Source organism: Ostrea edulis, chromosome 2, assembly GCF_947568905.1.
Source record: "Ostrea edulis chromosome 2, xbOstEdul1.1, whole genome shotgun sequence".
Lineage (NCBI taxonomy): Eukaryota > Metazoa > Mollusca > Bivalvia > Ostreida > Ostreidae > Ostrea > Ostrea edulis.
This window is the reverse complement of record NC_079165.1, coordinates 65,749,226-65,772,602: the sequence shown is the minus strand read 5'-3', so window position 1 is coordinate 65,772,602 and position 23,377 is coordinate 65,749,226. Positions and strand designations below refer to the sequence as shown.

General features: G+C 36.5%; 1 protein-coding gene and 1 long non-coding RNA gene across 3 annotated transcripts; both read right to left on the bottom strand.

Moving 5' to 3' along the window:
• Positions 1-2,444: 2,444 nt before the first annotated feature.
• Positions 2,445-14,269, bottom strand: LOC125681197 (uncharacterized). 2 transcript variants are annotated; one of them, XR_008800643.1, is made up of 2 exons: positions 14,052-14,269; positions 2,445-2,840 (listed from the first exon to the last, which is right to left on the bottom strand). It is a non-coding gene; the product is annotated as an uncharacterized LOC125681197 (long non-coding RNA). The 2 variants fall into 2 exon arrangements; XR_008800642.1 differs by lacking the exon at positions 14,052-14,269 and adding an exon at positions 3,196-5,198.
• Positions 14,270-15,345: 1,076 nt separating this feature from the next.
• Positions 15,346-19,519, bottom strand: LOC125682015 (toll-like receptor 4). The gene has a single exon (XM_048922389.2). It carries the CDS (start codon positions 17,849-17,851, stop codon positions 15,785-15,787), a length of 2,067 nt encoding a protein of 688 aa, XP_048778346.2. The 5' UTR covers positions 17,852-19,519; the 3' UTR covers positions 15,346-15,784.
• Between the last annotated feature and the right edge of the window lie 3,858 nt (positions 19,520-23,377).

The window sequence follows — 23,377 nt, the reverse complement described above, 5'->3', positions numbered from 1 at the left end:
TATAAGACATTTTACATAGCTTTGGTGTTATCAACAACGAAAAGTACGAGGTGTCAAACATTATATACATGTATTTCCGTATCACCCATCTAAGTGTCTGCATAACTAATAGGGCTTCTATTTCGCACTATGAGAATATGATGTTTTATCGACGAAGCGCAATTGTCATTGAGTTATCTCCCTTGTGATTGATGCAAAAACAGTTTATGTACAAGTTACCTAACTTAGTGTATAAAAGGGACGCTGTTGCAGCAACCTATCTCTTTGCTCGTAACAATCCAGTTGTGAGGTTGATTGTAGGTGTTTTTTTTAATAGAAATATTTTATCATTAGCGGTTGAATATACAATTTAAAATTAGGTATTTAAGATTAGTAACGTGTATTATTTGATTGTTTTGTGTGTAAGTCGGTATTTCTCCATTATCGCCTCGATCACATTTTAATTTTACAGTTTGTTTAGGATACATGCTTGACATTTTTTCTCGCACCATACGGGTTTCGGATAGGTGAACGTTTGCTTCTTTGTAATATGTTATTAATATGTTATATATGTTTTCTATTATTTTGGTCTACAATATTCCACACACTAAACGAACCACCAGAACCTCTCGTCGTTTCGACCCAGGGGTTGCAAACTTGGAGAACCGAGGCCGGCCTATAACCACCAGGCGGAGGGATTCAAGCCCGCCAATCGTTCCTACCATTGCGGAGAACCGACCACAGTTGTAAACTCCTACCCAGGATCCTGAACCACAACAGTCACTGGTTCAACACCCTATGTTACAACAACCACTGAATTAACCGCATCCAGTCATCCAACAGCACCCGATGCACAGCCACAACCTATGATCCCGCCCCAACCACAGCAGACCTTCGCTGCACCCCAAACCACCCAAAAATCACAACAACAGCCACTGGCCCTGACATCCTAGAACCAAGAGGCTGTTTCAGTGCATCCAGTCTGTTTACAATCTAGGTATGCACATTAATCAATCTGTAAAACAAAACAAAATCATTGAGGGTAGTTTTGTTAAATTACATTCACTCCTTCCTCCAAAACAAGGTGGAAATGATAAAACCCTGACTATCAGTCCTACAGGGGAAATTGTTACGAAAGAAAAGGTTTCTAAAGTATTTTTATTGACAAATGGACTGATGCTCTCCTATTGTATGCATCCATCTACACAGCAGCTGTTGAAATGTTTAAGTATATATTCATACTTTCCGTCTGGGAGCGTCAAGGGGAGCTACTGGATGACACGAATATGATGCACAGTATCGTCTTCGCAAATCCATGATACCTGGTAGCTCTTAGGCCATGTTTGATCCAGAGTTGTGATTGCTATACATGACTCCCAATTCTCATCTCAAGCTCAACAACCACAAGTTAAGAAATGTTGGTTTGATTTTAACTTTAAGAGGTTCTGTATGCGAAATCCTTGTCAGTATAAGCACACATGTACACGCTGCGCACGCAATCACCCAGTCATGCACCGCAATGGACAAAAATCAAAGGTATATGCTAGTACTGCATCCCAGAACAAGTTCCTTTAGCCCCAGTTTATGCCGCCGTCCTCTCAGTACAATGGAACACCAAACACTGCAACCCAACAAAAAGTTGTGGGCCAGTAGACTAGCAAATAAAAGTCTTATTTCATAAGGATAATGAAGCATTAGTGGTAGTTCTGAATAAGCAGTCCTCAAAAATCCAACCGGATTATGAAGTTAATCCATCCATTTGTTGTAGGTCGTATGTTGCACAATATTCTATTTAGAGCAGTTCACATACCTACTAGAACTAACAATATTACTGATTCAATTTCGCGCCAACAGTGGCGCCGTTTCAGGTAGGCTGCCCCCCCCCCATTCACGGGGACCAACATGCACGATACCAATTCATACGCTCAACTCCAGCTTGAGGTAAACCAGTTGTTAGCTACAGCTTTATCCGAATGTACATGTACATGTAAGGCATATCAAATGGATGTAAAAACCTATTTTCTTGCCTGTTCCCAGGTTTAAATATCACATGATAGCTCTGCAGAACATATGTGTCCTAATGCCAATAGTAGGCCAGTAGAACCTGTCATCTCTCAGTCTATTGAAACAAGAAACAAAACAAAATTCAAATTGAACTTCGTCTTCAACAGCGCACAAGGTCTCATCAGACTTATGAGCGTATTTTGTTATCAAAATGCAAGCTGTGGTCACGTGCAACGCTGACAGATCCGGACAAAGCATTGGTTCCCAATATTTCATTTCATCTCCTGATTTTGATAACTGTGGCAAAATTGATGATAATGAAGAAACTGATTATAATGACGAGAAAGAGGTGCAGAATGGACCTCAATCATCGTCAAGGAACCTTCAGCGTTATGTCATCAAAATGCTTAAATGGTGCAATCATTTTGTTTATTTCAAGAAAAGTGTTTGTAAGCTAAAGATATTTTTATAATCTTTATTTGTTAATCCATTACAATATGTACTTTATCTATATGTATTATGTTGTACAATATACATTTTACAATGCATATCTGAAACCACAGTACTGTTTTGATAGGATGGGTTCCTTGATCTTTGTTACAACACATGCAAGCAAAATCTTTCGGCGCCCACCCCCTCCCAAGAAAATGCCTCATCCATCTAATAAATTGTCAGCATGCTAACAATTGACATATTCATTGAAAGGTTGATTTTTATCTAAAGGTCCAACATTCTGTAGATATTCATACATGGAAGCGTATAGACCATGTCGGCTTCAGCCGGAATTGTCCCCATTTCTTTACAGCAAATAACGTTCACCTACTGTTGACATGGAGATGCATCTAGCACATTCACACCTATGTTGAAAAAATAAACAAATTTTGTGAATGGGTTTTCTATCAATACCACTGCAAAATTAGTAATTGCATACACGAAAGTAAGATGATTTTTAATTACCAAAAAAGCAAATTTATATAATTATACATAGAATGATATTATGAAGTAATCAGAATTAAGTTTTCTTGAAAAATGACAAAAATTGTAGCTCTCCTCTGCCCGACATAGATAATAAGTCTGTGGTATTCGCACTAGCTACCACACCCACAACATGGGATATACAGATATATCTCTAAAATGAGGTGTATCATGGTTTGAAAATTCAACATAGAAATGTCGTTTCTTATCCAATAGACGTAATTGGAATTTTCTAACCTCACAGGTAGCTTGCAGTTTACACGTTTCTTTCAGTCTGAGTGAATTCACATGCAATCAAGGGACAGGTATTCATTACTCATCTCCATTGCTTTTTCCTAAGCTCCCATTAGGTGAAACAAGAATGAAACGTTTTTCATATCAAAATATTGTAAATCTGGGTAATTCAAAACTGACAGTACATGCATCTGTGAGAAGACATGTTCTGATATGTAGTATCACGCTCTAATCATGTCAAGTCATTTTAAGATGGTATATCCTTATCTCAAGCTATAGTGGCGACCTTTGGTGCATAAATTGGATTTCGCCATAGCGAGGTTTCTGCAACACTTCTTAAGGGTAAAATACAGTCTAATGGAAATTGTCCGACAGTCATCAAATCACATTTTTGACACATCTTTGATAGATGCTCCGAGATATTAGCTTCTAGCAATTTCTTTTCCGTAGGCAACTGAAATATTTCCGCTTGAATTCACAAACGCGGACTTCGCCGGTCTGAACCCCCTTCCTTCAGATATTTTTCCATGTCATTTATTCTTGTAAATGACACACTCTTTAACATTCTCGCAAGGACAAGCATGCGTAGTCTATGCATATTAGTTCAGGTTCTCTTCTTTTGTTTTAACTCTGTCACGGTATCTTTCTATTCGTGATGAAATGTTCTTGATCACCTCCCTCTAAGTGTACCCTAGTTGTTTCCTATCTAAGCTCAGTATATATGATAATTAAAGAGACACTACAGCTCATTTTCCATATTTTAATGAAGTGTTTTTTAAACCACATATTGATAAAATGATAAAATTCACATCGATACTGACAATTTTGAACAATTGGGATGCATCAATTTACTCTCAACTGCGCTTTGAAGATCGTCCGGAATTCAAAGATTTCTTCATGCTGACTCGGACTTTTGAATGCTTATTTACATCACGTGGTTTTGAATGACAGCAAAAGTGTTGTGTATGAACTTATCTAAATTCCCCTTCAAGGGGGTCCACACTCACCTTTCAAGTACATAAGATTATTCCCTGCTACTTATAATAACTAATTATAAATCATTATTTCAACAGAAACCCTTCCATATTCCCATTGACCGATGTTTTTACAACTAACACGTGTCGTGTTCAGATAAAAATAGCACTTACTTTCAAACGTAGTGTCTTCGCAGCTAGTCTCAATGGCAGATTTAGGGGGCCAGTATCCCCCCTCCCTTTTTACGTCACAGATTGTGAATGAAAATCCAAATTTTGCACCCGAATAGCCGATTACTTTGGCTAATCTTTTACTTTCACACCCCTCTTCGGAAATCCTAGATCCGCCACTGAGTTACATGCGTTTCTCCGAGCTCTCTGTTTTCCAACGGTCATACTGATCCCTAGGTAAATTTTATTTCACGCATGAGTTTTATCTCATTCTATTTTTACCTCTTTTCTCACAGAATCTGTCAAAATTCTAGATCTATCAACTACACTTTCTCTCACTGGACGACATGCTGCACTGTTTACTGTCTATGCGCATGCGTCTGAAGACTAAAAGGAGGAGACTCGATATTTTTTGTATAGGCCATCAAAAAGTATTAATTTTTACGTTAAAACGATAATTTTTAACTTTAGATAAGTGTTATTTTCGTAAAGTTCATACTTTCAACAATGCAACAAAAATTGAGAAAGCGCTGGGAAAATTGTCATTTCATGATTTTTGCGCAAAATGAGCTGTAGTGTCTCTTTAAGAAATTTGAAGATACATAAGGGTGAAAGGAAAGGTGAAGATAACGAACAGTGATCAATCTCATAACTCCTATAGGCAATACAAAATAGAGAGTTGGGCAAACACGTACCCCTGGACACGCCAGAGGTGGGATCAGGTGCCTAGGAGGAGTAAGCATCCCCTGTCGACCGGTCACAACCGCCGTAAGTCCTATATCTTGATCAGGTAAACGGAGTTATCCGTAGTCAAAATCAGTGTGCCAAGAACGGTCTAACAATCGGTATGAAACACGTCAGACAGCATTTGACTCAATGATAGGTTGTATTGGCAAACTAGATCGTTATAACGACCACAGAATTTGCGAAATGCTGATTTTAAACGAGACTGTTGAAACGCCTGTACCATCAACTTGTTTGTCAGTAGCTTGCCTCGATTTAAAAACTGACCATACGCAGAGCAAGCTCTTGCGTATCGAATCAGTTGAGAAATTATATACACTATATGCAGGTAACAATGGAATATTGCTACGTAATCAACTTACGATTTTATACGAAGTTTTTGCAATAAGTATTCCAAGGAATGGCAGTGTATATTGACTGATTGTATCTTGTTTAACGTCCCTCTCGAGAATTTTCCACTCATATGGAGACGTCACCAATACCGGTGAAGGGCTTCAAATTTAGGCCTATGCTCGGCGCTTACGGCCATTGAGCAGTGAGGGTTCTTTAGCGTGCCACATTCAATGTGACACGGGACATCGGTTTATAAGGTCACCTCCCAGACCCGTGACATTCACACCTGGTGCCGAGCGTTTGGCGATGGAACTGTCTCTACCTGTTTTAACGACTTGGGTCTGTCACGGCCGGGATTCAAACCCCGACCTTCCGCATGTGGGGTGAAAGCTCTACCTCCAGATCACCGCGGCGGTTTATGATATAAATGCAACTCGTGTCAAGTTTCCGGGTATTAATTATAAAAAGAAAAGTTATAACATTTGGTGTATAAAGACCCGTCCCTTCTAGTGCTGGGCACTTGTCGAAGGAACAGTCGCTACCTGCGTTAAAAGTACCGGGATCGAGAATTTTCATCGGGACATATCAGACAGGAAGGGTTGTTTTCAAAGTTAGCTGTCGGTTATCTAATCTCAGCAAGATTCGTCGAGGTTGGATATTTGGACCGACGCCTCATACGAATCTCAGACCAGATCGAAGTTCAGGCAAGATATCCCGAATCACTTTGTTTGACACTGGTCTCAGATTCGGATGAGGTGTCAGTCCAAATATCCTGCCTCGACGAAACTTACGGAGATTAGCGGTTAAATGAATGTAGAAATCAAACTGGTGACCAATAATCGCTGCAACTATGCTTTTAAAAAATCCAAACAGATTCAATGAGGGATGTTTAATTTATACTTAAATCTGATTCATTGTCAAAGACTGGCTATTTTCATATACATGTAATCGTAAATCGTTTCGATTAAATGGTAGTTTTGAGGGGGAACTTGTCCATTTCAGGATACTACTCTCACGATAGGGCCTTCGTGACCGAGTGGTTAGAGCATCGCGCTCAAAATCCCACGGCCTGTACGCCACCAGATAACTGAAAAATGGTTGAGTGTGGCGGAAAACATTAAATCAATCAATCAATCACGTCAGGAACTGAGAATACGAATATCTCTGAACATGAGCACAGTCTGCCGCGGATCCACCCATCGAATGCAGTGCTTTTATGGAAAAATCCTGCGAGTATACCGTAGCCGCTGAAATATGGAGCACCACATAAACTCAAATAATTGAAGATATCTTTAATTATTTAAAGATGTCATCAATTCATTTGATGCACGCAACAATTCAATGAATGATCTCTTCAAATAATTGATGAATGATATCTTCAATTCTGAATTATTGCGCGCTTTAATTGAATTGATGATAGCATTATTCTGCTGTATTAATGCACGCTATAATTTAATTGTTGCTCTCATTAAATGAATTGATAATATCAACAGTATATACATGTATGATATAGTAATGAATTATTGCTCTCTTTAATTGAACAAGATTGCTACGCGTAGCCATACATGTATGTCCCACACCGCCGCAAAAAATTTGAAGCACAAAATTCCCATAACTCCTGTAACATTTGTAGAATTGTAAAATTATGGTGGAATATGATCAACTGAACAAAATCCGTACAGTGGTCTCTGATGAGTTGTGTCCTCAGTGTTCCTATAGTGTAGCATTTACAAATTCAATCAAGTCCCATAACTCCTGTAAGAGTTGTCTCATTAAAATGGCGGCGCAATATGATCAACTACTTATGGTGACTAACAATCCTAAAAAAAAAAAAAAAAAAATTGAACAAAATCCGTTGAGCGGTTTCTGAGGAGTTGCGTCTACAAAGTGTTCCTATAGTGTAGCATGTACAAATTCAACAAAGTCCCATAACTCCCGTAAAATTAGTCAAATTAAAATGGCGACGCGATATGATCAACTACATTATGTACAATATAGTGACTAACAACCCTACAAAATTTGAATAAAATCCGTTGAGCGGTTGCGAAAGAGTTGCGTCCACAAAGTGGGACGGACGGACGGACACCGGTATTTTTATGTCCCCTTCCGCGTTGCGGTGGGGGACGACAAATGATAACATTAATTCATTTGAAGAGAGCAATAATTCTTTTAGCTGCAGAACTGTAGCTCTCTGAAAAAATATTTTGACATAACAGAGAGCTACAGAGCCACCCCTTATAAAAACCTTCGATTTACGGCGCACAAAAAGCTGCGCACGGTTGAGGCCTTATATCGTTGTATTCTTGAGTTGCTGTCTCATAAATTTAATATCAAAAACTTCTTAACATATTTTCCTACTATACTTGTGTCTAAACATACCATCAAATATCCATTAAAGCCCCATACGACCTGAAAACTCCCAGCTTCAAATGATTTCGTTTGTTGACGTAGCCATGTTAGGTAGCCGGTCAATTTGAATTCTGGTTAATTTCCATACTTGCACAATAACGACTAAATGTGAACTAATATCCCCACAAATATTTTAGCTAAATATTTTAAATAATATATCATCCCAGTGCCTTTAAATAATAATTATTCAAATAGCTAAACTCACGGCAATGCGTCTTTCATTATTCTGGTCCGGTCTCCATCCTTGCCACACGCGTGTTAAGGACTTTAGTAGTATTTTCATGAATCAAGAGCTTATTTTACCTTTAGAAAAACTTTATTTTTTTTTAATTTCTATAAATTATTCGTATTGATAATAAATGAAGAGCGAATACATAACATATAACGAATTTTATGAATAGATACCAACAACAACAGGGTACGAATTGACCGGCTTCGTAACATGGCTACGTCAACAAACGAAATCATTTGAAGCTGGGAGTTTTCAGGTCGTATGGGGCTTTAATGAATATTTGAAGGTATGTTTAGACACAAGTATAGTAGGAAAATATGTTAAGAATTTTTTGATATTAAATTTATGAGACAGCAATTCAAGAATACAACGATATAAGGCCTCAACCGTGCGCAGCTTTTTGTGCGCCGTAAATCGAAGGTTTTTATAAGGAGTGGCTCTGTAGCTCTCTGTTATGTCAAAATATTTTTTCAGAGAGCTACAGTTCTGCAGCTATAATTCTTTTAGAGAGAGCAACTATATATATAATTAAAGATATCTTCAATTCAAATATCCACAATTGAATTAATGATTGAATTGTTGCTCTCGTTAAAAGAATTGATGTGCACATTAATTCCTTTTACAAAAACATTATATAAATAATTATAGATATCTTCAATTGAATTAAAGAGATCATCAAACCATTTATATCGAGCTCTAAATTAATTTTTGTGAACTATATTTCCACCACATTGATGCTCTCATCAACTGAATTGATTCGAGCAATAATTGAATTGATACGCTCATCAAATCAATTATTGCTTTAGGGGCCTTCTTGACCGAATGGTTAAAGCATCGCGCTCGAAATCACACGGCCTCTCACCTCTGTCGGCGCGGGTTCGAAATCCGCTCGCGCCAGTAAGTGAGAAAGTTTCCCAGTTTACTTTCGGAAGGTCGGTGGTCTCTTCCCAGGTACAATCTGGGTTTTCTCTTCCACTAATAAAAAAAACTGGGCGCCACCAGATAACTGAAAAATTGTTGAGTGTGGCGGAAAACATGAATCAATCAATTATTGCTCTCATTAATTGGATATAATTTAACAACTAAATACTTCAGCTATATAATAAAAGGGTTATTGAACTTCTATTGTTGATTATAGGCACTCGTTGGCTGTCAAAATACACTCGCAAGCTCGTGCATTTTGACAGCTAACGAGTGCCAATATTCCCCAATATAAGTTCAATAACCTATAGTATAACAAAAAGAATATATGAACGTAAAATCATCGTCGTATATGACCCGTCAACTAACATCAACTTTGAAAATTTTAGTTGCTCTTGATCTTAACGACTGCATGAAATATCGAGTTTATGAATACCCCCTTTAAAACTATTTTTATATTTTAACGATAAACAACCTATCTACGTATATGAATGCCGGTCATATAAGCAGGAAGAGGTAATTGATGTAGGATTGATTATTGGTTTTACGGCTCATCGAGAATTATGCTTAGCGCTCAGGGCTGTAGCAGTGAGGGTGCTTTAGCGTGCCAACGCCCGCCGCGACATGGGACCTCCGTTTTTAAGGTTATATCTGAAAGTCCCGTGATTCTCATCCCCGTTTTAAAGGTTATATCTGAAAGACCAGTGATTCTCATTTCTAAATGCCGAGCGTTTGGCGAAGGAGCAATCACTACCTATTTTAACGGCTTAGGTTTGACGCAGCTGGCCCCATGGCACGAGCGCGGGGCTCGAACTCACGACTTTTCGGTTACGAAGCAACGCTCTACCATTGAGCTACCACAACCGGCTCATTGGTGTTGGAGGACGTGCCCCAGGTTGACCACAATACCCTCTTTTATTCAACTGTTGCCAATAAAGAGGATCGAACTCTTGTGGTAGCGACGAGAAAAATGAGACCTTTAAGCACTCTGCTACTCGGATACCCAATCATGAATACTTAAGATTTCTTTCAAAAAACCACGGTGATGTACAAGGACTGTTTGCATTCAATCGTTACAAAATGAAACATGAAGCAAGACGTTCCATACAACAAAAAGCCAGGTCTATTTCGCGCACAAGGGCCACGTGGATATATTTGTGAATCAAATTTTTATTTATACATGTAGAATCACCTTACATGTGTTTTTCATTCAGTCGAGTCAAATTTTCATTTTGGTGGATTTGTCTTTAGTATGAACGAAGATATTCTTCGGTTGAACACTGTAGTTTTTTTGTTCGAACGAAGAACTTCCTTTCGGGGAAAGAATTCTTGGCCGGAGGAGGAAGATGTTGACAGCCGCATGCAATACGGGTTCCAACTCCGGACCTTCTTAATGTACTTCCTATATTTTGTATCTCCTAAGGGAAACTGATATTCAATAAATTGGTAAGGTTTTGTACGCCAGAAGTATTTTGATGGATTTAGGAACATTTAAAACAATCAGCTATGAAATAAGAATTGATAACTGGCACCTTTGGACCATTTTGCAACTGGCATTCGATTATATCAAATCATCTCCAGAAAAAGACTGCTGTTTGTTTCGGATCCTCTTTCATGTTTACTATAAGCTTGCAAAAAAGAACTTTGATCACCCATATATTCTAAACATTTTAAATCGATATTAATGTTGTTAAAAACAAGGTAAATTAATTATTTTTATTGGATTGCAAGCTACTTTGTATCTGCTGCCACGCCAATCCAGAGAATGTTTCAAAAGCAGCACTGTAGTTTTTTGCAAGCCTGCCTACTGCCGTGAAGCCACTGATAAAAAGAAAATACCAAAAATCTGTTCATTTTACGCACATTCTTGTAAAATCTGTTCATTTTACGCACATTCCTGTAAAAATCTGTTTATTTTACGCACATTCCTGTAAAAATCGGTTCATTTTACGCACATTCCTGTAAAATTCGGTTCATTTTACACACATTCCTGTAAAAATCTTAATTTTGTCGACATGAGATTTACTTCCCTTCTTATATGTCTATCTAGATAAAAGCGATATATTGTACAGTGTCCATGGGTTCAGCAGAATATTATTGTCACCGAGTAATTTAATATTAAAAGAGTCCAGAAAAGAGTGAAACTCCAAATATACTAACTACCAAACATTTGCCAACAATCACAATTAGAAATTTAATTTCTGATGACCATTTGGAGAAGAATGTGGATACTGACTTTCACCGTTATTTCAATCCTACCTTCTGCAAGTTTAGCGAGTTCTATTTTAGAAGAGCTTTTCCGAGCTCGAGATGAGGAACTATAAATCTTTTCTTAACACCTTGAATAATGGAATGTGATTTCTAATCAAAATGAAAGCAATAAAAGTCCAACTTTCTAATCCTGTCAGCATTCATCGAGTGATAACACTGGTGTGGGAAACGCTTTGTGATGACACACACACTGAAGGTGTTGCACATCTATTGGTATTTTCCCTAAAGGTGTTGCACTTCCGAAATAGAAAATAAATTGTACTAAAATGATGTTAATACTCATCAAAAGGCTCATCTGCGAGTAATATCGTGTGAGACTGCCTTGCATGAATTTACAGTTGTTGGTATTTAAGATGATTAATCTTAATACAACCATAGATCGTAATATGCCGATTTAGACCCCTAAAGCGAGGGGTTTCCAAATAATTCTAAAAAAAACAACAACCTTGAAACAAAGTGAAATTTTAATTTACTTGAAATTTACTTCATCCTCTAAAATGCTGTCACTTTCGCATTATATTGTAAATTGTAAGAAATTGTTTTCAGTTTGTCTTTTTGAGTATCGAATTCTTGAGAAGAATTTATAAAAGTTTTCTTACATATTTTTTTTGTGTAAAAGTTTATGTTCTGATGTGTACCATGGTATGGTCTTGAACAAACTTGAATTTACAATAAAGTGTTCACTATATTCTACACTATATAAGATTTTTTCATAAAAAACCCTGGGTGGTTCTTTTTTATTGTAAAAGATTTTGAGGATGTTTAGGCACCAATCCTATTTTCATAGGTTGAAATTAGTCCATTTTTTCTTAAGAAAAGGAAAATATGGAAATTTCTTGCCAGACATATGATCTAGTTTGTCAGTACAACCTACCATTTGGTCAAATGCTGTCTGACGTTTTTCATACCGATTGTTAGGCCTTTCTTGGCACACTGATTTTGTCTATGGATTACTCCGTTTACCTAATGAAGATATAGGGCTCACGGCAGGTGTGACCGGTTGACAGGGAATGCTTACCCGGTACTCGACCTAGGCACCTGATCCCACTTCTGGTATATCTGTTTACTGTTCGTTATCTTCACCTTTGATGATGAGGAAAGATCAATTATACTTTCGGTTCACGTGAGCTAAATATGCAAATTCCACCCTTGCCGAAATCCATCAAGGAAAGACTAAATTTGTTAAAATTTTCGCACCAGTAAAATGTTTTACATATGTCAGAACAGGGTCATATGTTACAAATAGAATTGCCACTTCTTTGAAATTGAATTCCTGCTAATTAAAGAATCTCGATTTCTGACTGAAGAGTAGATTCATTAAAATCTTAATTATACCTGATCAAATAATAGCAATCTTTACTTTATCGATCTTAATTGTTCACAACAGTAAAACAACGTATGACCTTTTGTAACTTCACACGACCATTGCTCACGATAAATTTACTTTCCATTATGTTTCATAATTGCACATTGTATGGAACAGAGATGTTAACGGCAAATGACAACTCAACTTTATGACAAATGGGATGACTTCATCTTCTCCGTCGTCAATTTCCCATATTTATATAGCAATATTCCATTTTTACCTACATATGGTGTTTGTGTCTATCAACTGATTCGATACGCGAAAGCATGTTCTGCGTATGATAAATTTTTTTAATTGAGGCAAGCTACTGACAAATAAGTTGATGTTACAAGGGTTTCAACAATCACGTTTGAAATCAGCATTTCGCAAATTCTATGGTCATTATAACGATCTAGTTTGCCAATACAACCTGTCATGGGATCAATTGCTGTCCGAGGTGTTTCATACCAATTGTTAAGCCGTTCTTTACTCACTGATTTTAACTACGGATGGTCGTTATAGTGATCTTGTTTCCAAAAACAGTCTGTCGTTAAGTCGAATGTTCTCTGACGTGTTTCATACCAATTGCTAGGCCGTTCTTTACATACTTATTTTGACTACGGAATACTCCGTTTACCTGATGAAGTTACGGCGGGTGTTAACGGTCAAAAGGGGATGCTTAATCCTCCTATGCACGAGGTCCTACCTCTCGTGTGTCCAAGAGTTCGTGTTTACCCTACTCTTAATTGTGTATTCCTTATGGGATTTATGACATTGATCACGCAAATTTGTCTTCCAAAACAGTATTTCAACGCGTTACTTAGTTTACCTCGTTTCGGTTTTGAATATCGGCCTTTTATTCCTATATCATTTTGACCGGTGGCGCGTAAAAACAAGACTACGCAAAAGGAGTGCCTGTAAATCTTTGAAACTACGTCCATAAGATATATGATCAGGGAGGGGATGATCACTCCTCTTAGGCACTTGATCCCACCTCTGGTATGTCCAGGGGTTCCTGTTTGCCCAACTCTCTATTTTGTATTTCTTAAAGGAGTTATGTTATTGATCACTGTTCGTTATCTTCACCTTTCATTGATTACTGTTCGTTATCTTCACCTTTCATTGATTACTGTTCGTTATCTTCACTTTTCACAGTTAGTATAGAGAAATGTTTGACTGAAATTCCTAATACATTATTAGTACTTTTTACGCATATATATGACACTATGCCATTATGTTGATTTTCTAAATTTATTTTTCATTATTACTGCCTACTAAATTACATATCCTAGCTCTTGTTTTTATTCTTTGTATGGTCACATCGGTCCAAAATTCGAAATCAACATTTATGCATATATCAGTTTTTGAGAAACAGAAACTGGCATATCAAATGATGAATTCCTCCATATTTTTTTTAACATTTGGAATTTTAAATAACCTTATTATTCTGTTAACTTACGTTTACTTTGTCTTCCATTGGAACATTTCAGTGCAAGCACTTCCCACACTCATGTAAATGCTAATGTTGCTTAAATACACTGTAAGCCCTGATTTTTTGTCATGTTTTGTACTTGCATCGGTGTCATGGAATGTAAAATTTTATGAGCATACTGTATGCATATAACGGATACAATTATATACCACAGGAAATAGTTTCACTGGCAAAAAGCAACATTTCTTAGTACCTCCTTTCTTCGACATACTTTTCTTTACTACTTGTTAGAAATATTTTCACAAATATTTATTTTCAATTTTCTAATCTATTGAAGTATTCTGAACTATAAATAAATGAGCTCTTAAACAGTATATCGTCTGAAGTCAAATACAGGGACCTAGCTAATTCACATTGAATATGACCCCAGGGAAATAAAGACGGTACAAAGAGTTCTCTGTTCGATTTCCTAGATTTCCGGACACTTGAACCGAAAGATGGAGTAAGATTTGATTGGTATATATTATGTAATTCACTTTTGACGTTTTTATGCCTCTATCATTCATTGGATTGAGTTGGAACACCTCGGTCAAGGGGAATAAGTTAAAGATTGTTCCAAAAAAGCTTAGTCTTCGCCCGCAGAAAGACAGGAAATCACGGATCTTTCGGATATGACCTTAAAAATGGAGGTTTCATGTCGCGGCAGGTGTTGCCACGTTAAAGAACCCCCACTGCTACAGCCTTGAGCGCTAAACGTAGGTCTAAATTTGCGGTACTTATGAGTGAAAAATTCTCGACGAGATGTAAAAGAAACAAACAATCAAATCGAGAAAAGGGGCGTATAAATTTGTCTTGTATGTGTGTATGAATAAATGTTCTTTGTGTGTTTATACGGTGTGCTTTAGTGACCGCTGGTGTTTTTGTAGGATCTCAAGCTTGAAGACTTAATGAGAAGAAAATTAATATTCATAATTTAGTTTTACATTTTTTCATTATAATCTGTACTTTTTCGTGTTCAAAATATCACGATGTTTTGAGTAATATTCTTAGTAATTTGCCAAATCAATATTCAAGAATCCTCACGTAGTATTAAAAAGAACCAATGGTTTCTCAGCTCTATATCGGATCTCACTATGGTGGAGAAGTGCTGTGCATGACCTCTTGTACTGAGCTTTAATCTCCGTCAGCCAGCAGTGAAGGTACACCACAAGACGGTGGTACATTTCATAATCAATTGAAAATCATGCCCAGACAACCAACCAAGTCATTCCTGTACGTAGGAACGTGAAACCACAATTCCGAACAAGTGTGACTCACTGTCGTAATTTTCAACACAATTTTATTTTCAATTTACTGCTATATCAGATGATGATTCAGAATTACATCATTTTTATACTTCATTGACATGGTCTTATTGTAAGGTAAGAAGGGACCGTGGTGACTAAGATACATTGCCACATAAATAAAACTACCAACTATTAGATTAAAACTGTAGCTCTAAATATATTGTTCTAAATCTAAATTATCTCATCAGGAAAGTAGTACATTGGGATGATTTCTGAAAATTAGCAGATCTCATCTCTACCACCCAGGGAAAAGTTAACTAAAGAATGAAGAATACAGAATCCTATTAATTATACTAAGCATCAATGTCACTGCAGTCGTGCAGTTGCACGCCTTCAGTATATAAATCAAGATATTGCACTTTATAGAGAGGATTGTTCTATGTCATCGTTCATTACACAAGTGAACTTGAAGGCTCAGGGAAATATGTTATAATTATCGGTTTTCTCCTTTTCTGTGCTGCCCTGGGGTATAACACTTTCATATACATTTTTATGAAATGTTGATGTGCTGTCTTGTTTTTCTGTTTCCTTGCACAATTCATTTTCATATGCTGCGACAAATTTAGCATTGTTTGTCATTTGTCCACGTCTTTTGTAAGAGAGAGAATAAATCAATCTGTCCATGAAGATTTTGTCGTCTTTACTGATGTAGGTGAATGTCTTTAAACAGGTTTGCAAGACTTTTGGCATCTTGTCTTGTGCGACATCCTCCAACATAATGACGAGAAGATGTCGCTTCCGTTCACTGATACTCTGTCGAAGAGCTTCCTCAAACTCATAAAGACAGTAACTGCTATCCAGAAAGTTCTTCGAAACAATTACAATGGTGTGTCTGCTGCTTTCAATACTGTCTATAATATTTTCAGTGATGGTTTTACCTGCAATAAAGTCCCTGTGATGTAGACAAAATTTGAAATTCCTCAGACCGTCAATGCAATTGTTCTCAAACACGCTAGTGACCCACAGATGATCCTCATTGCTGTAGGATACAAAAGCATCAAACTTTTTCTCTTCAAATGCCTCTTCGGATTGACATGGTAACAATATGTGAAATCTTGTATATGTCAAAATCCGTATTTCTCTTCGAAATTTTACTAGAATAAAAATAACCACTAAAAGAAGAAACGAAAACACGCTTAGAAAGACTACAGCTTCTTCAACGATGGTTTCTGTCAGTGAGAAAACATCTCTGCACAGCAACAGAGACTCTTTTAAATCTTTCAATAGCATTCCATTCAGTTGTTCAGGAAAATAGCATTGCATTTGTTGGATGTACGCATATCTAGCGTATTTAGCAATGCTCCATTTGGATTTTTCCTGGACGAATCTGATGAGTTCCTTCATGTCTTCTGTGCATGAACAGTTCAGAGGATTGCGACTGAAGTTGAAAAACACTTGTTCCTCGTTGACAATGTTTTCCAAAACTGCAACTTCTAGTTCCTTTATGTTGTTATGTGTAAGATTCACGACCAACCTGTGGCTATTGCCTTTGTCAATGCTCTTTATGGTGCTGACGACATCTAATTTTTTAATGTTGCAGTGAGATATGTCCATCGCCTGTAATGTAGGGTAGTACTTCGCCCAGTTATTAAGCAAGTCGTCAACTGAATACTTTTCCCCAAAAGGAGTGAAAGAAAAGTTCAAATTTTCCAGAACGGGGTAGGAGGATCGTTCGGTTTTCAAGTCAACATAGAAGGTGCCTGGAGATGAGTTTATACTGTAATCGTACTTTTTCAATCGTTTATAATTACAAACGTGGTCCACTTCGAAAATGTCAGTGTACAGGTTCTGTGCCTTGTTCATGACAGGGTCTTCTTTTATATTGTGTTCTCCTGTCGTCTCATTCAGCAAGTTTTGGAAAAATGTCTCTGTCGAGGCACCAAAATTATATGTCAAGTTGCTCATTGTCATTTCAATAAGGCTGTGGTCATTTCCACATAGTGTATCCTGTGTGATGTTCACAATAGTTCCAGCAAAGTAAACCAAATCGTAGATGTCTACCATAGCAACGACATTAGACAAACTCAGATATTCCAATTCATCCTGAAACGTAGCTAGCATCTTATTTTCATAATCACCGTAAAATTCTGTAAGTATACAGTTTTGGACTTTTAATTCTTTAAGATTTCTCGCCTTAAATGGCCATCTCAGTGATATATTAGCCCCATGTAAGCATTCGATATCAAATCTGTATTTCATACTTCTTGGTGCAATGTGGTTCCTCATTTCTTCATAACTCCAGCACCCAGAATTGTACCCATCAATAGTACATTTGAAGGATATAACGTCGGTAAAACTTTTATTATTAACTTCCATACAAAAATCACTCCATCCTTCTGGTAAGTCTCTGTGTTCAGTTTTCGATTTCTTACTTTGTACTGAATCCTCGGTGGTCATTTGCGAAGAAGTGGTTTCTGTTGAACAAAAGTCGAGTTCCGATAAAATTATCACAGAGTAAAAAACAGACATAAATTTATACATCCTCGTTATTTTCAATCTCTCTCCAGGTGTAAGCGGTGTTACTGTAGGGTAAGATTCTAACAATTTAACTTTCTCCGTTTTAAGAGTCAGACTGTTATTGTTTACACGGCAAAACCTTGATCACGTTTGGTAAAGTCCAGTTAGATAGAAACCTATAGAATACCACCATCAATCACCTTCCTTGTGAACAGCTACAGTCGTAAATGGATGTAGTCCTCCGCTGGTTTCCCGAAAGTAAGAGGACGTAAAATCTGTATTGGCGTGTTAATTCAACGTCAAAGCGGGTCAGGTATGCCCGTGAAACAGTGAAAAAAATGCACGTGCCTGCATGCTTTCATTAACTAAAGAAAAGAGGTAAAAATTAATCAATATTCAAGTAGCTGAAATCAACATTAAACATCGTGAATGATCATAAGCATGTGAACATTCCATGATCGAAATTAGTCCTCGAATTCATTTCATCCAGGGTTGTTGGGTTGTTTTGTTTTTGCACCTCGTCGTTTCGGAGGAGTGTGACTTAATGTCAGAGTGTAATGTAAACAAGATGAAATTGCAATTTAGATTTCATATTTATACACGTAATTGTGAAATAACTTAATATGATATCCATCATCACAACTATTTGTTTCATATATATTGAATATTCACCTACACTTTTTGCCAGTGAATAGTTAATGATATGTGATTTATGGGAGTATATTTCTGTAAAAAAAAAAAAAAAAAGCAGGGTCGAATCAATACAAATTGAAATGTACATAATTACATAAAGAAACGCAGCTTGAAAAAATATTTTACTGTTTCTAATAATTCAAACAAATGTAAAATTTTAATTTTACGTGTCGCAATTAATATCTCATTATGAAGGGAGCTTAGGGGGAAATGAATTATCAGAGGAAGAAGTATTCCGACAGAGACCGAGCATGTCGTAACATTTGATGAATGTTCAGCAGCGTTTTCTGTGACTTGTTATCCATTTAGTTCAGCGCTGAACTCGCGGCCTAGTTTGTTTATGTGTATAAACTGAATAAAAAGTGTCACCATAACGCATGCGACTTGTACATCGTGGACATTCCTAGTTACACAACAATAAACATACTAGGGAAGTGTACTTTGTTCTACAATCAAACATCTATCAGTTCGGGGGGATTACAATACATCTATGAATGCCAATGAGCTCTAGTTTGCAATGCAGTTTATGTTATGATTTTAAAATATGAATTTTATGTATTGATGATGTAAAAAAAAAAAAAAAAAAAAAAAGTTTTAATTTCCCAATAATTTCCATAAATAACAGAATCTGAGCGATTTTTAATCACATTTTAATCAACTGTAAATCAGCTAGAATCGATGTTAAGAGCGAAAAGTTTCATTTCCAAATTTTAATTCAATATTCTGTTAGTGAGAATGATGGTATACAATTGTCATTTCCACAAAATAAATTGCGAGGTCTTCACTTCTGTAAACTTTAGAATTGATAATGGACAGATACAACACGGATTGTGAATTTCCAATTCATATATTTAATTAGCCGGATCAAGCTGTGAAATCCAAGTCAGTATGCAATGATCAGCAGATCTTCTCAGTTCAAAGCTCATATACACATGGGACATGAACAATATATTCATATGGTCAATCAGTACTCCCTTTCCTCGCCCTATCAACACACCTAACAAGTCATTGATTATAAAAGTAAATGTACTATCGACGTACACATCGTACCAGTATTCCTAACCAAACGCAAATTATCAAAATAATGATATACAATATAGAATTTTTTTAATATACGGTGTTTATTGTTTGAAGTTTTTGTGTACCTTTTGTGTCATAATTTCCTGGACATCTCTCTCTCTCTCTCTCTCTCTCTCTCTCTCTCTCTCTCTCTCTCTCTCTCTGAATTTTATCTATTTACGTATTTTCTTTATCTTGTTATATTGTAGCATGAAGTTATATTAAAATTCTGTGGTTAAATTAGTGGTGCACAAAGTTCGAAATGAATTTTCCCCCGATGGCTTGAATATTTTCCCTTGCGTATATATCTGGCATGCCATCTTCAAAACGACTCAAGCAGAAAGTGACAGTCATACACAAGTTTACATTAATGTTATACATGAATGTTGATGAATGAATATTTATTTTTGATATTTTTGTCTCGTATTTCTCAAGTTTATAAAATATATCTTTGGACACACAGAAGTATGAACTTCGATTCCTATTTTACATTGGACTTTCCTACGACATGCAGGCACATTGCAGTCACTTGTTTTCTTTGGATGCTTGTAAGACGAAGGTGCCATATTTGTTATTTGTTAAGAAAGGTTGTGTTGTTCTTATAAATCTAAATTTGCGAAACCTTGACATTTTGTAATCTAATACTAGTATATTATCAAACCTTCGTTTGAAACAGCAACTGTCATCTAGAGGTTTTCGAGCAATGGCGTCCGATGCCTATGACGAAATATAGCCGATATATCCCCGAAAATGCGTTAAAAAAAAGAGAGCATAAAATCAATCAATCAAGCTTCCAATACTATTGATAATTTCAGTTATTGCTATTTCAATCGCTATAAAGTCCCTTTCATGTAGACAAATTCATACCTTCAGTGGAATCGTCTTCGAATTCGCCACACGCCATTCACAATCTTGGTTGACAGAGGCATCTTGTGTTTTCATCTTGCTGACAGGATAACAGTTATATCTTGCATACAGGAAAATCTGAATTTTTTGAAACCTCACTAAAACAACATTCATCCCGAGTAATATGTTTTTGCATCCCAGATTTCAGGCCAAAGCATTCAGTAGCTTAACTTGACCCTCTGGTCACAAGCAATCTTCCTGTCAATATGAACTTCCAGTCAGATTTGTCGATGTTGAACTTCTACATGACCATGGCCTTAACAATAATCACATATTCATCTATATCAGTAAATATTTTCATTTGCCAATGCACGTCCTTATATAACAGTACCAATGAAATCGATGTTCAATTTCGTGTAACATGAATTTGGTCACGTGATCAGTTTGTTCTTGCGTATGAATACAATCACCGCTTCAAAAGTCAGTTCCTGTACTTTCACCTGGCTTCTTGTTTATGCAATGCAGTGGGGTATTTAGACCCACCCACCCCTTTCGCCACAAATTTAAATAATAGAAATAGTGTGAATAAATTCCAGATTGGCACCCAAAATGGTTGAGTATTTTGGCTAATACTTGACTTTCACACACACACCCTTTCGTAAACCCTGGAACCACCACTGCAATGACATCATAACAGAAACAAACGCAGCACGATATTCATACAGTTTATTTTGTAAACAAACAAGAATTTCATAAAACAGAAACATACCGTTGTTGTTTCATTTTAAAAAGTTTTAAATACCTCTGCAACTATACCTAAATTGCAACTTTTGCATGGCGAATTTATAAAATAAAGTTCTATGATATTGGAAGCGAAAAAATGTAGGCAGATTTATAAGCCTATTTACTTTATGATGATAATTTAACCTGTTGTTTCCTGGCAACTGCCATCACGGCTATGACTCGGCATGATCATAAGCGAGGCTGGTTTCGAGGCTCGAAAAATTATGTTCATGTTGGAGTATCGGTGCGAGTCTTCATTAAAATCCTACAACAGAAATCTCTCAAGTGAACAAAAAGTCCGTCAGTTCGTTTTTATTTTCTCTTACACACACTGAAGGTAAATAAAAGAAGCAACCTACCTGCACTTTGTCTAAATTTGTCCTACTGTCTTGAATCGTCTCCTGCATGGCTACAACCGCGAGTCCTAACGATGAACATGCCGTTGTTTCTTTCCAAAAACTTGACTAAGAACTTAACGTTAACTTGGCCCATCATACCCTCCATGAATTTTCTCAGATCCTTTGAATTTCTGTCGAAATTTGTGTTCAACAATTGCGTTTTCAACTTTGTAGGCTAGACAAACGTCAGTTTCTTCATTCCTGATCGCGACCAAATCACATCACGGATGTAGTTTACTCCGCTCTTCTTGTCTTCATTTCAGTTAACTTTATGCTCTAAATTACCTTTATTTTACACCTGTTTCGTCTTTTTTTAACATTTTCAATTAAATATATATATCTTATATTCTCTTTGATATTGATCCTAATTTTTTATTCGATAAAACTCTAACGAACTAAATTTTGTGTTCTACGATCGTTATTTCGGTCTTCTGTTACATAATCATGGAAGCTCGGTAAGAACACAAATCAAAATAGAAAATACAAATATTAGAAATAAAATACCATATTTGAGTGTTATTGGGATATGACAGGAAGTTGATACGTGATCAAGTCTACTATAACGCCCTTCGGGCGTTATAGGATTTGATCATGTGACCAACTTCATGTCATACCCCAATAACATTAAAAAATGACATCTTATTTCTTAACTATGGTCCTGAGTGAATGAGGTTATATCCATCTTCCCTCGAGTCATGCGTAAGCAACATTTTGTCAAATATGAGTCTCTAACCTTTCTCTAATAAGTTGTGTTCAACACGAAGGTTAGTTAACTTTACCTGACAAATAACTTGTCATTAACTCCTAATCTTGTATAGCATTAACTTGACTGTCAGTTAAACTTAACCAACTTTTGTGCAAGTGGATCCAGGACCCAGTTGCTCAAAAATTACTAGTAGTTAAGTTTAACTGACAGTTAATATCTAGTTATCGCTATATAAATGTAAGTGTCAATGACAAGTTAACTGTTAGTTAAACTTAACTAACCTTCGTGCAACTGGGTCCTGGACATTAATTTCATAGTTATGACACACTTCTCGTATGATATACAGTCTTTACGTCAGATTCGAGTATAGACTGTTTCTGCTATCAAATCCATTGTCTTGACAAGTCTAAGACAAAGTGATTCCGTTTTGATTAGCTTTCTAAAAAGATATAAACATAACATAGTACGTAGGGATTTTGCACATTGGTTTTCAGTTAGACAGTACCTTGCCCCTCCGAATGGCCCGTGTCTCACACCCAAGGCACATGGATTTTGATAGGCGAGTTATAACTCATTGTGCTAGAAGGATTTTGTTTTAAATATCTAGGAGTAAAGATTTTCAAAGAATTTGTACATCTTTTATTATATGACCAGCTTCGATATTCATATACACATTTCATTTAGGACGTTGAGTATATAATAGAGTTAGATATGGATTGTGGTACTTGTGGTTGTGATTGACTACAAGTATATACATGAATGTAGAGTTTATCTCTTTGGTCTAATGTTATAGCTATCTAGCCAGTTGTACTCGAGCTGCCTTTCTTCTTTGACAATGTGAATGTTTCTCCTCAAATAAATCTTGCAATTTGTTTCAAAACAATTGAACCAGAATCCGATGGACATCATGGAATAATTTTATGGATTTCATTGACTCACATACGTTGAATATTTCGGCTTTGTGAAATTTCAATGAAATAAACGTATGGTGTATATTATTATGAATTGATTTACATGTATTTTGAAACTATTTTTTGTCTTTCCGAAATGATTACATAGTGATTT

Bases quoted from the DNA above. Each gene is read 5' to 3' on its own strand.
- LOC125682015 (XM_048922389.2), bottom strand. From the start codon at position 17,851: ATGTATAAATTTATGTCTGTTTTTTACTCTGTGATAATTTTATCGGAA.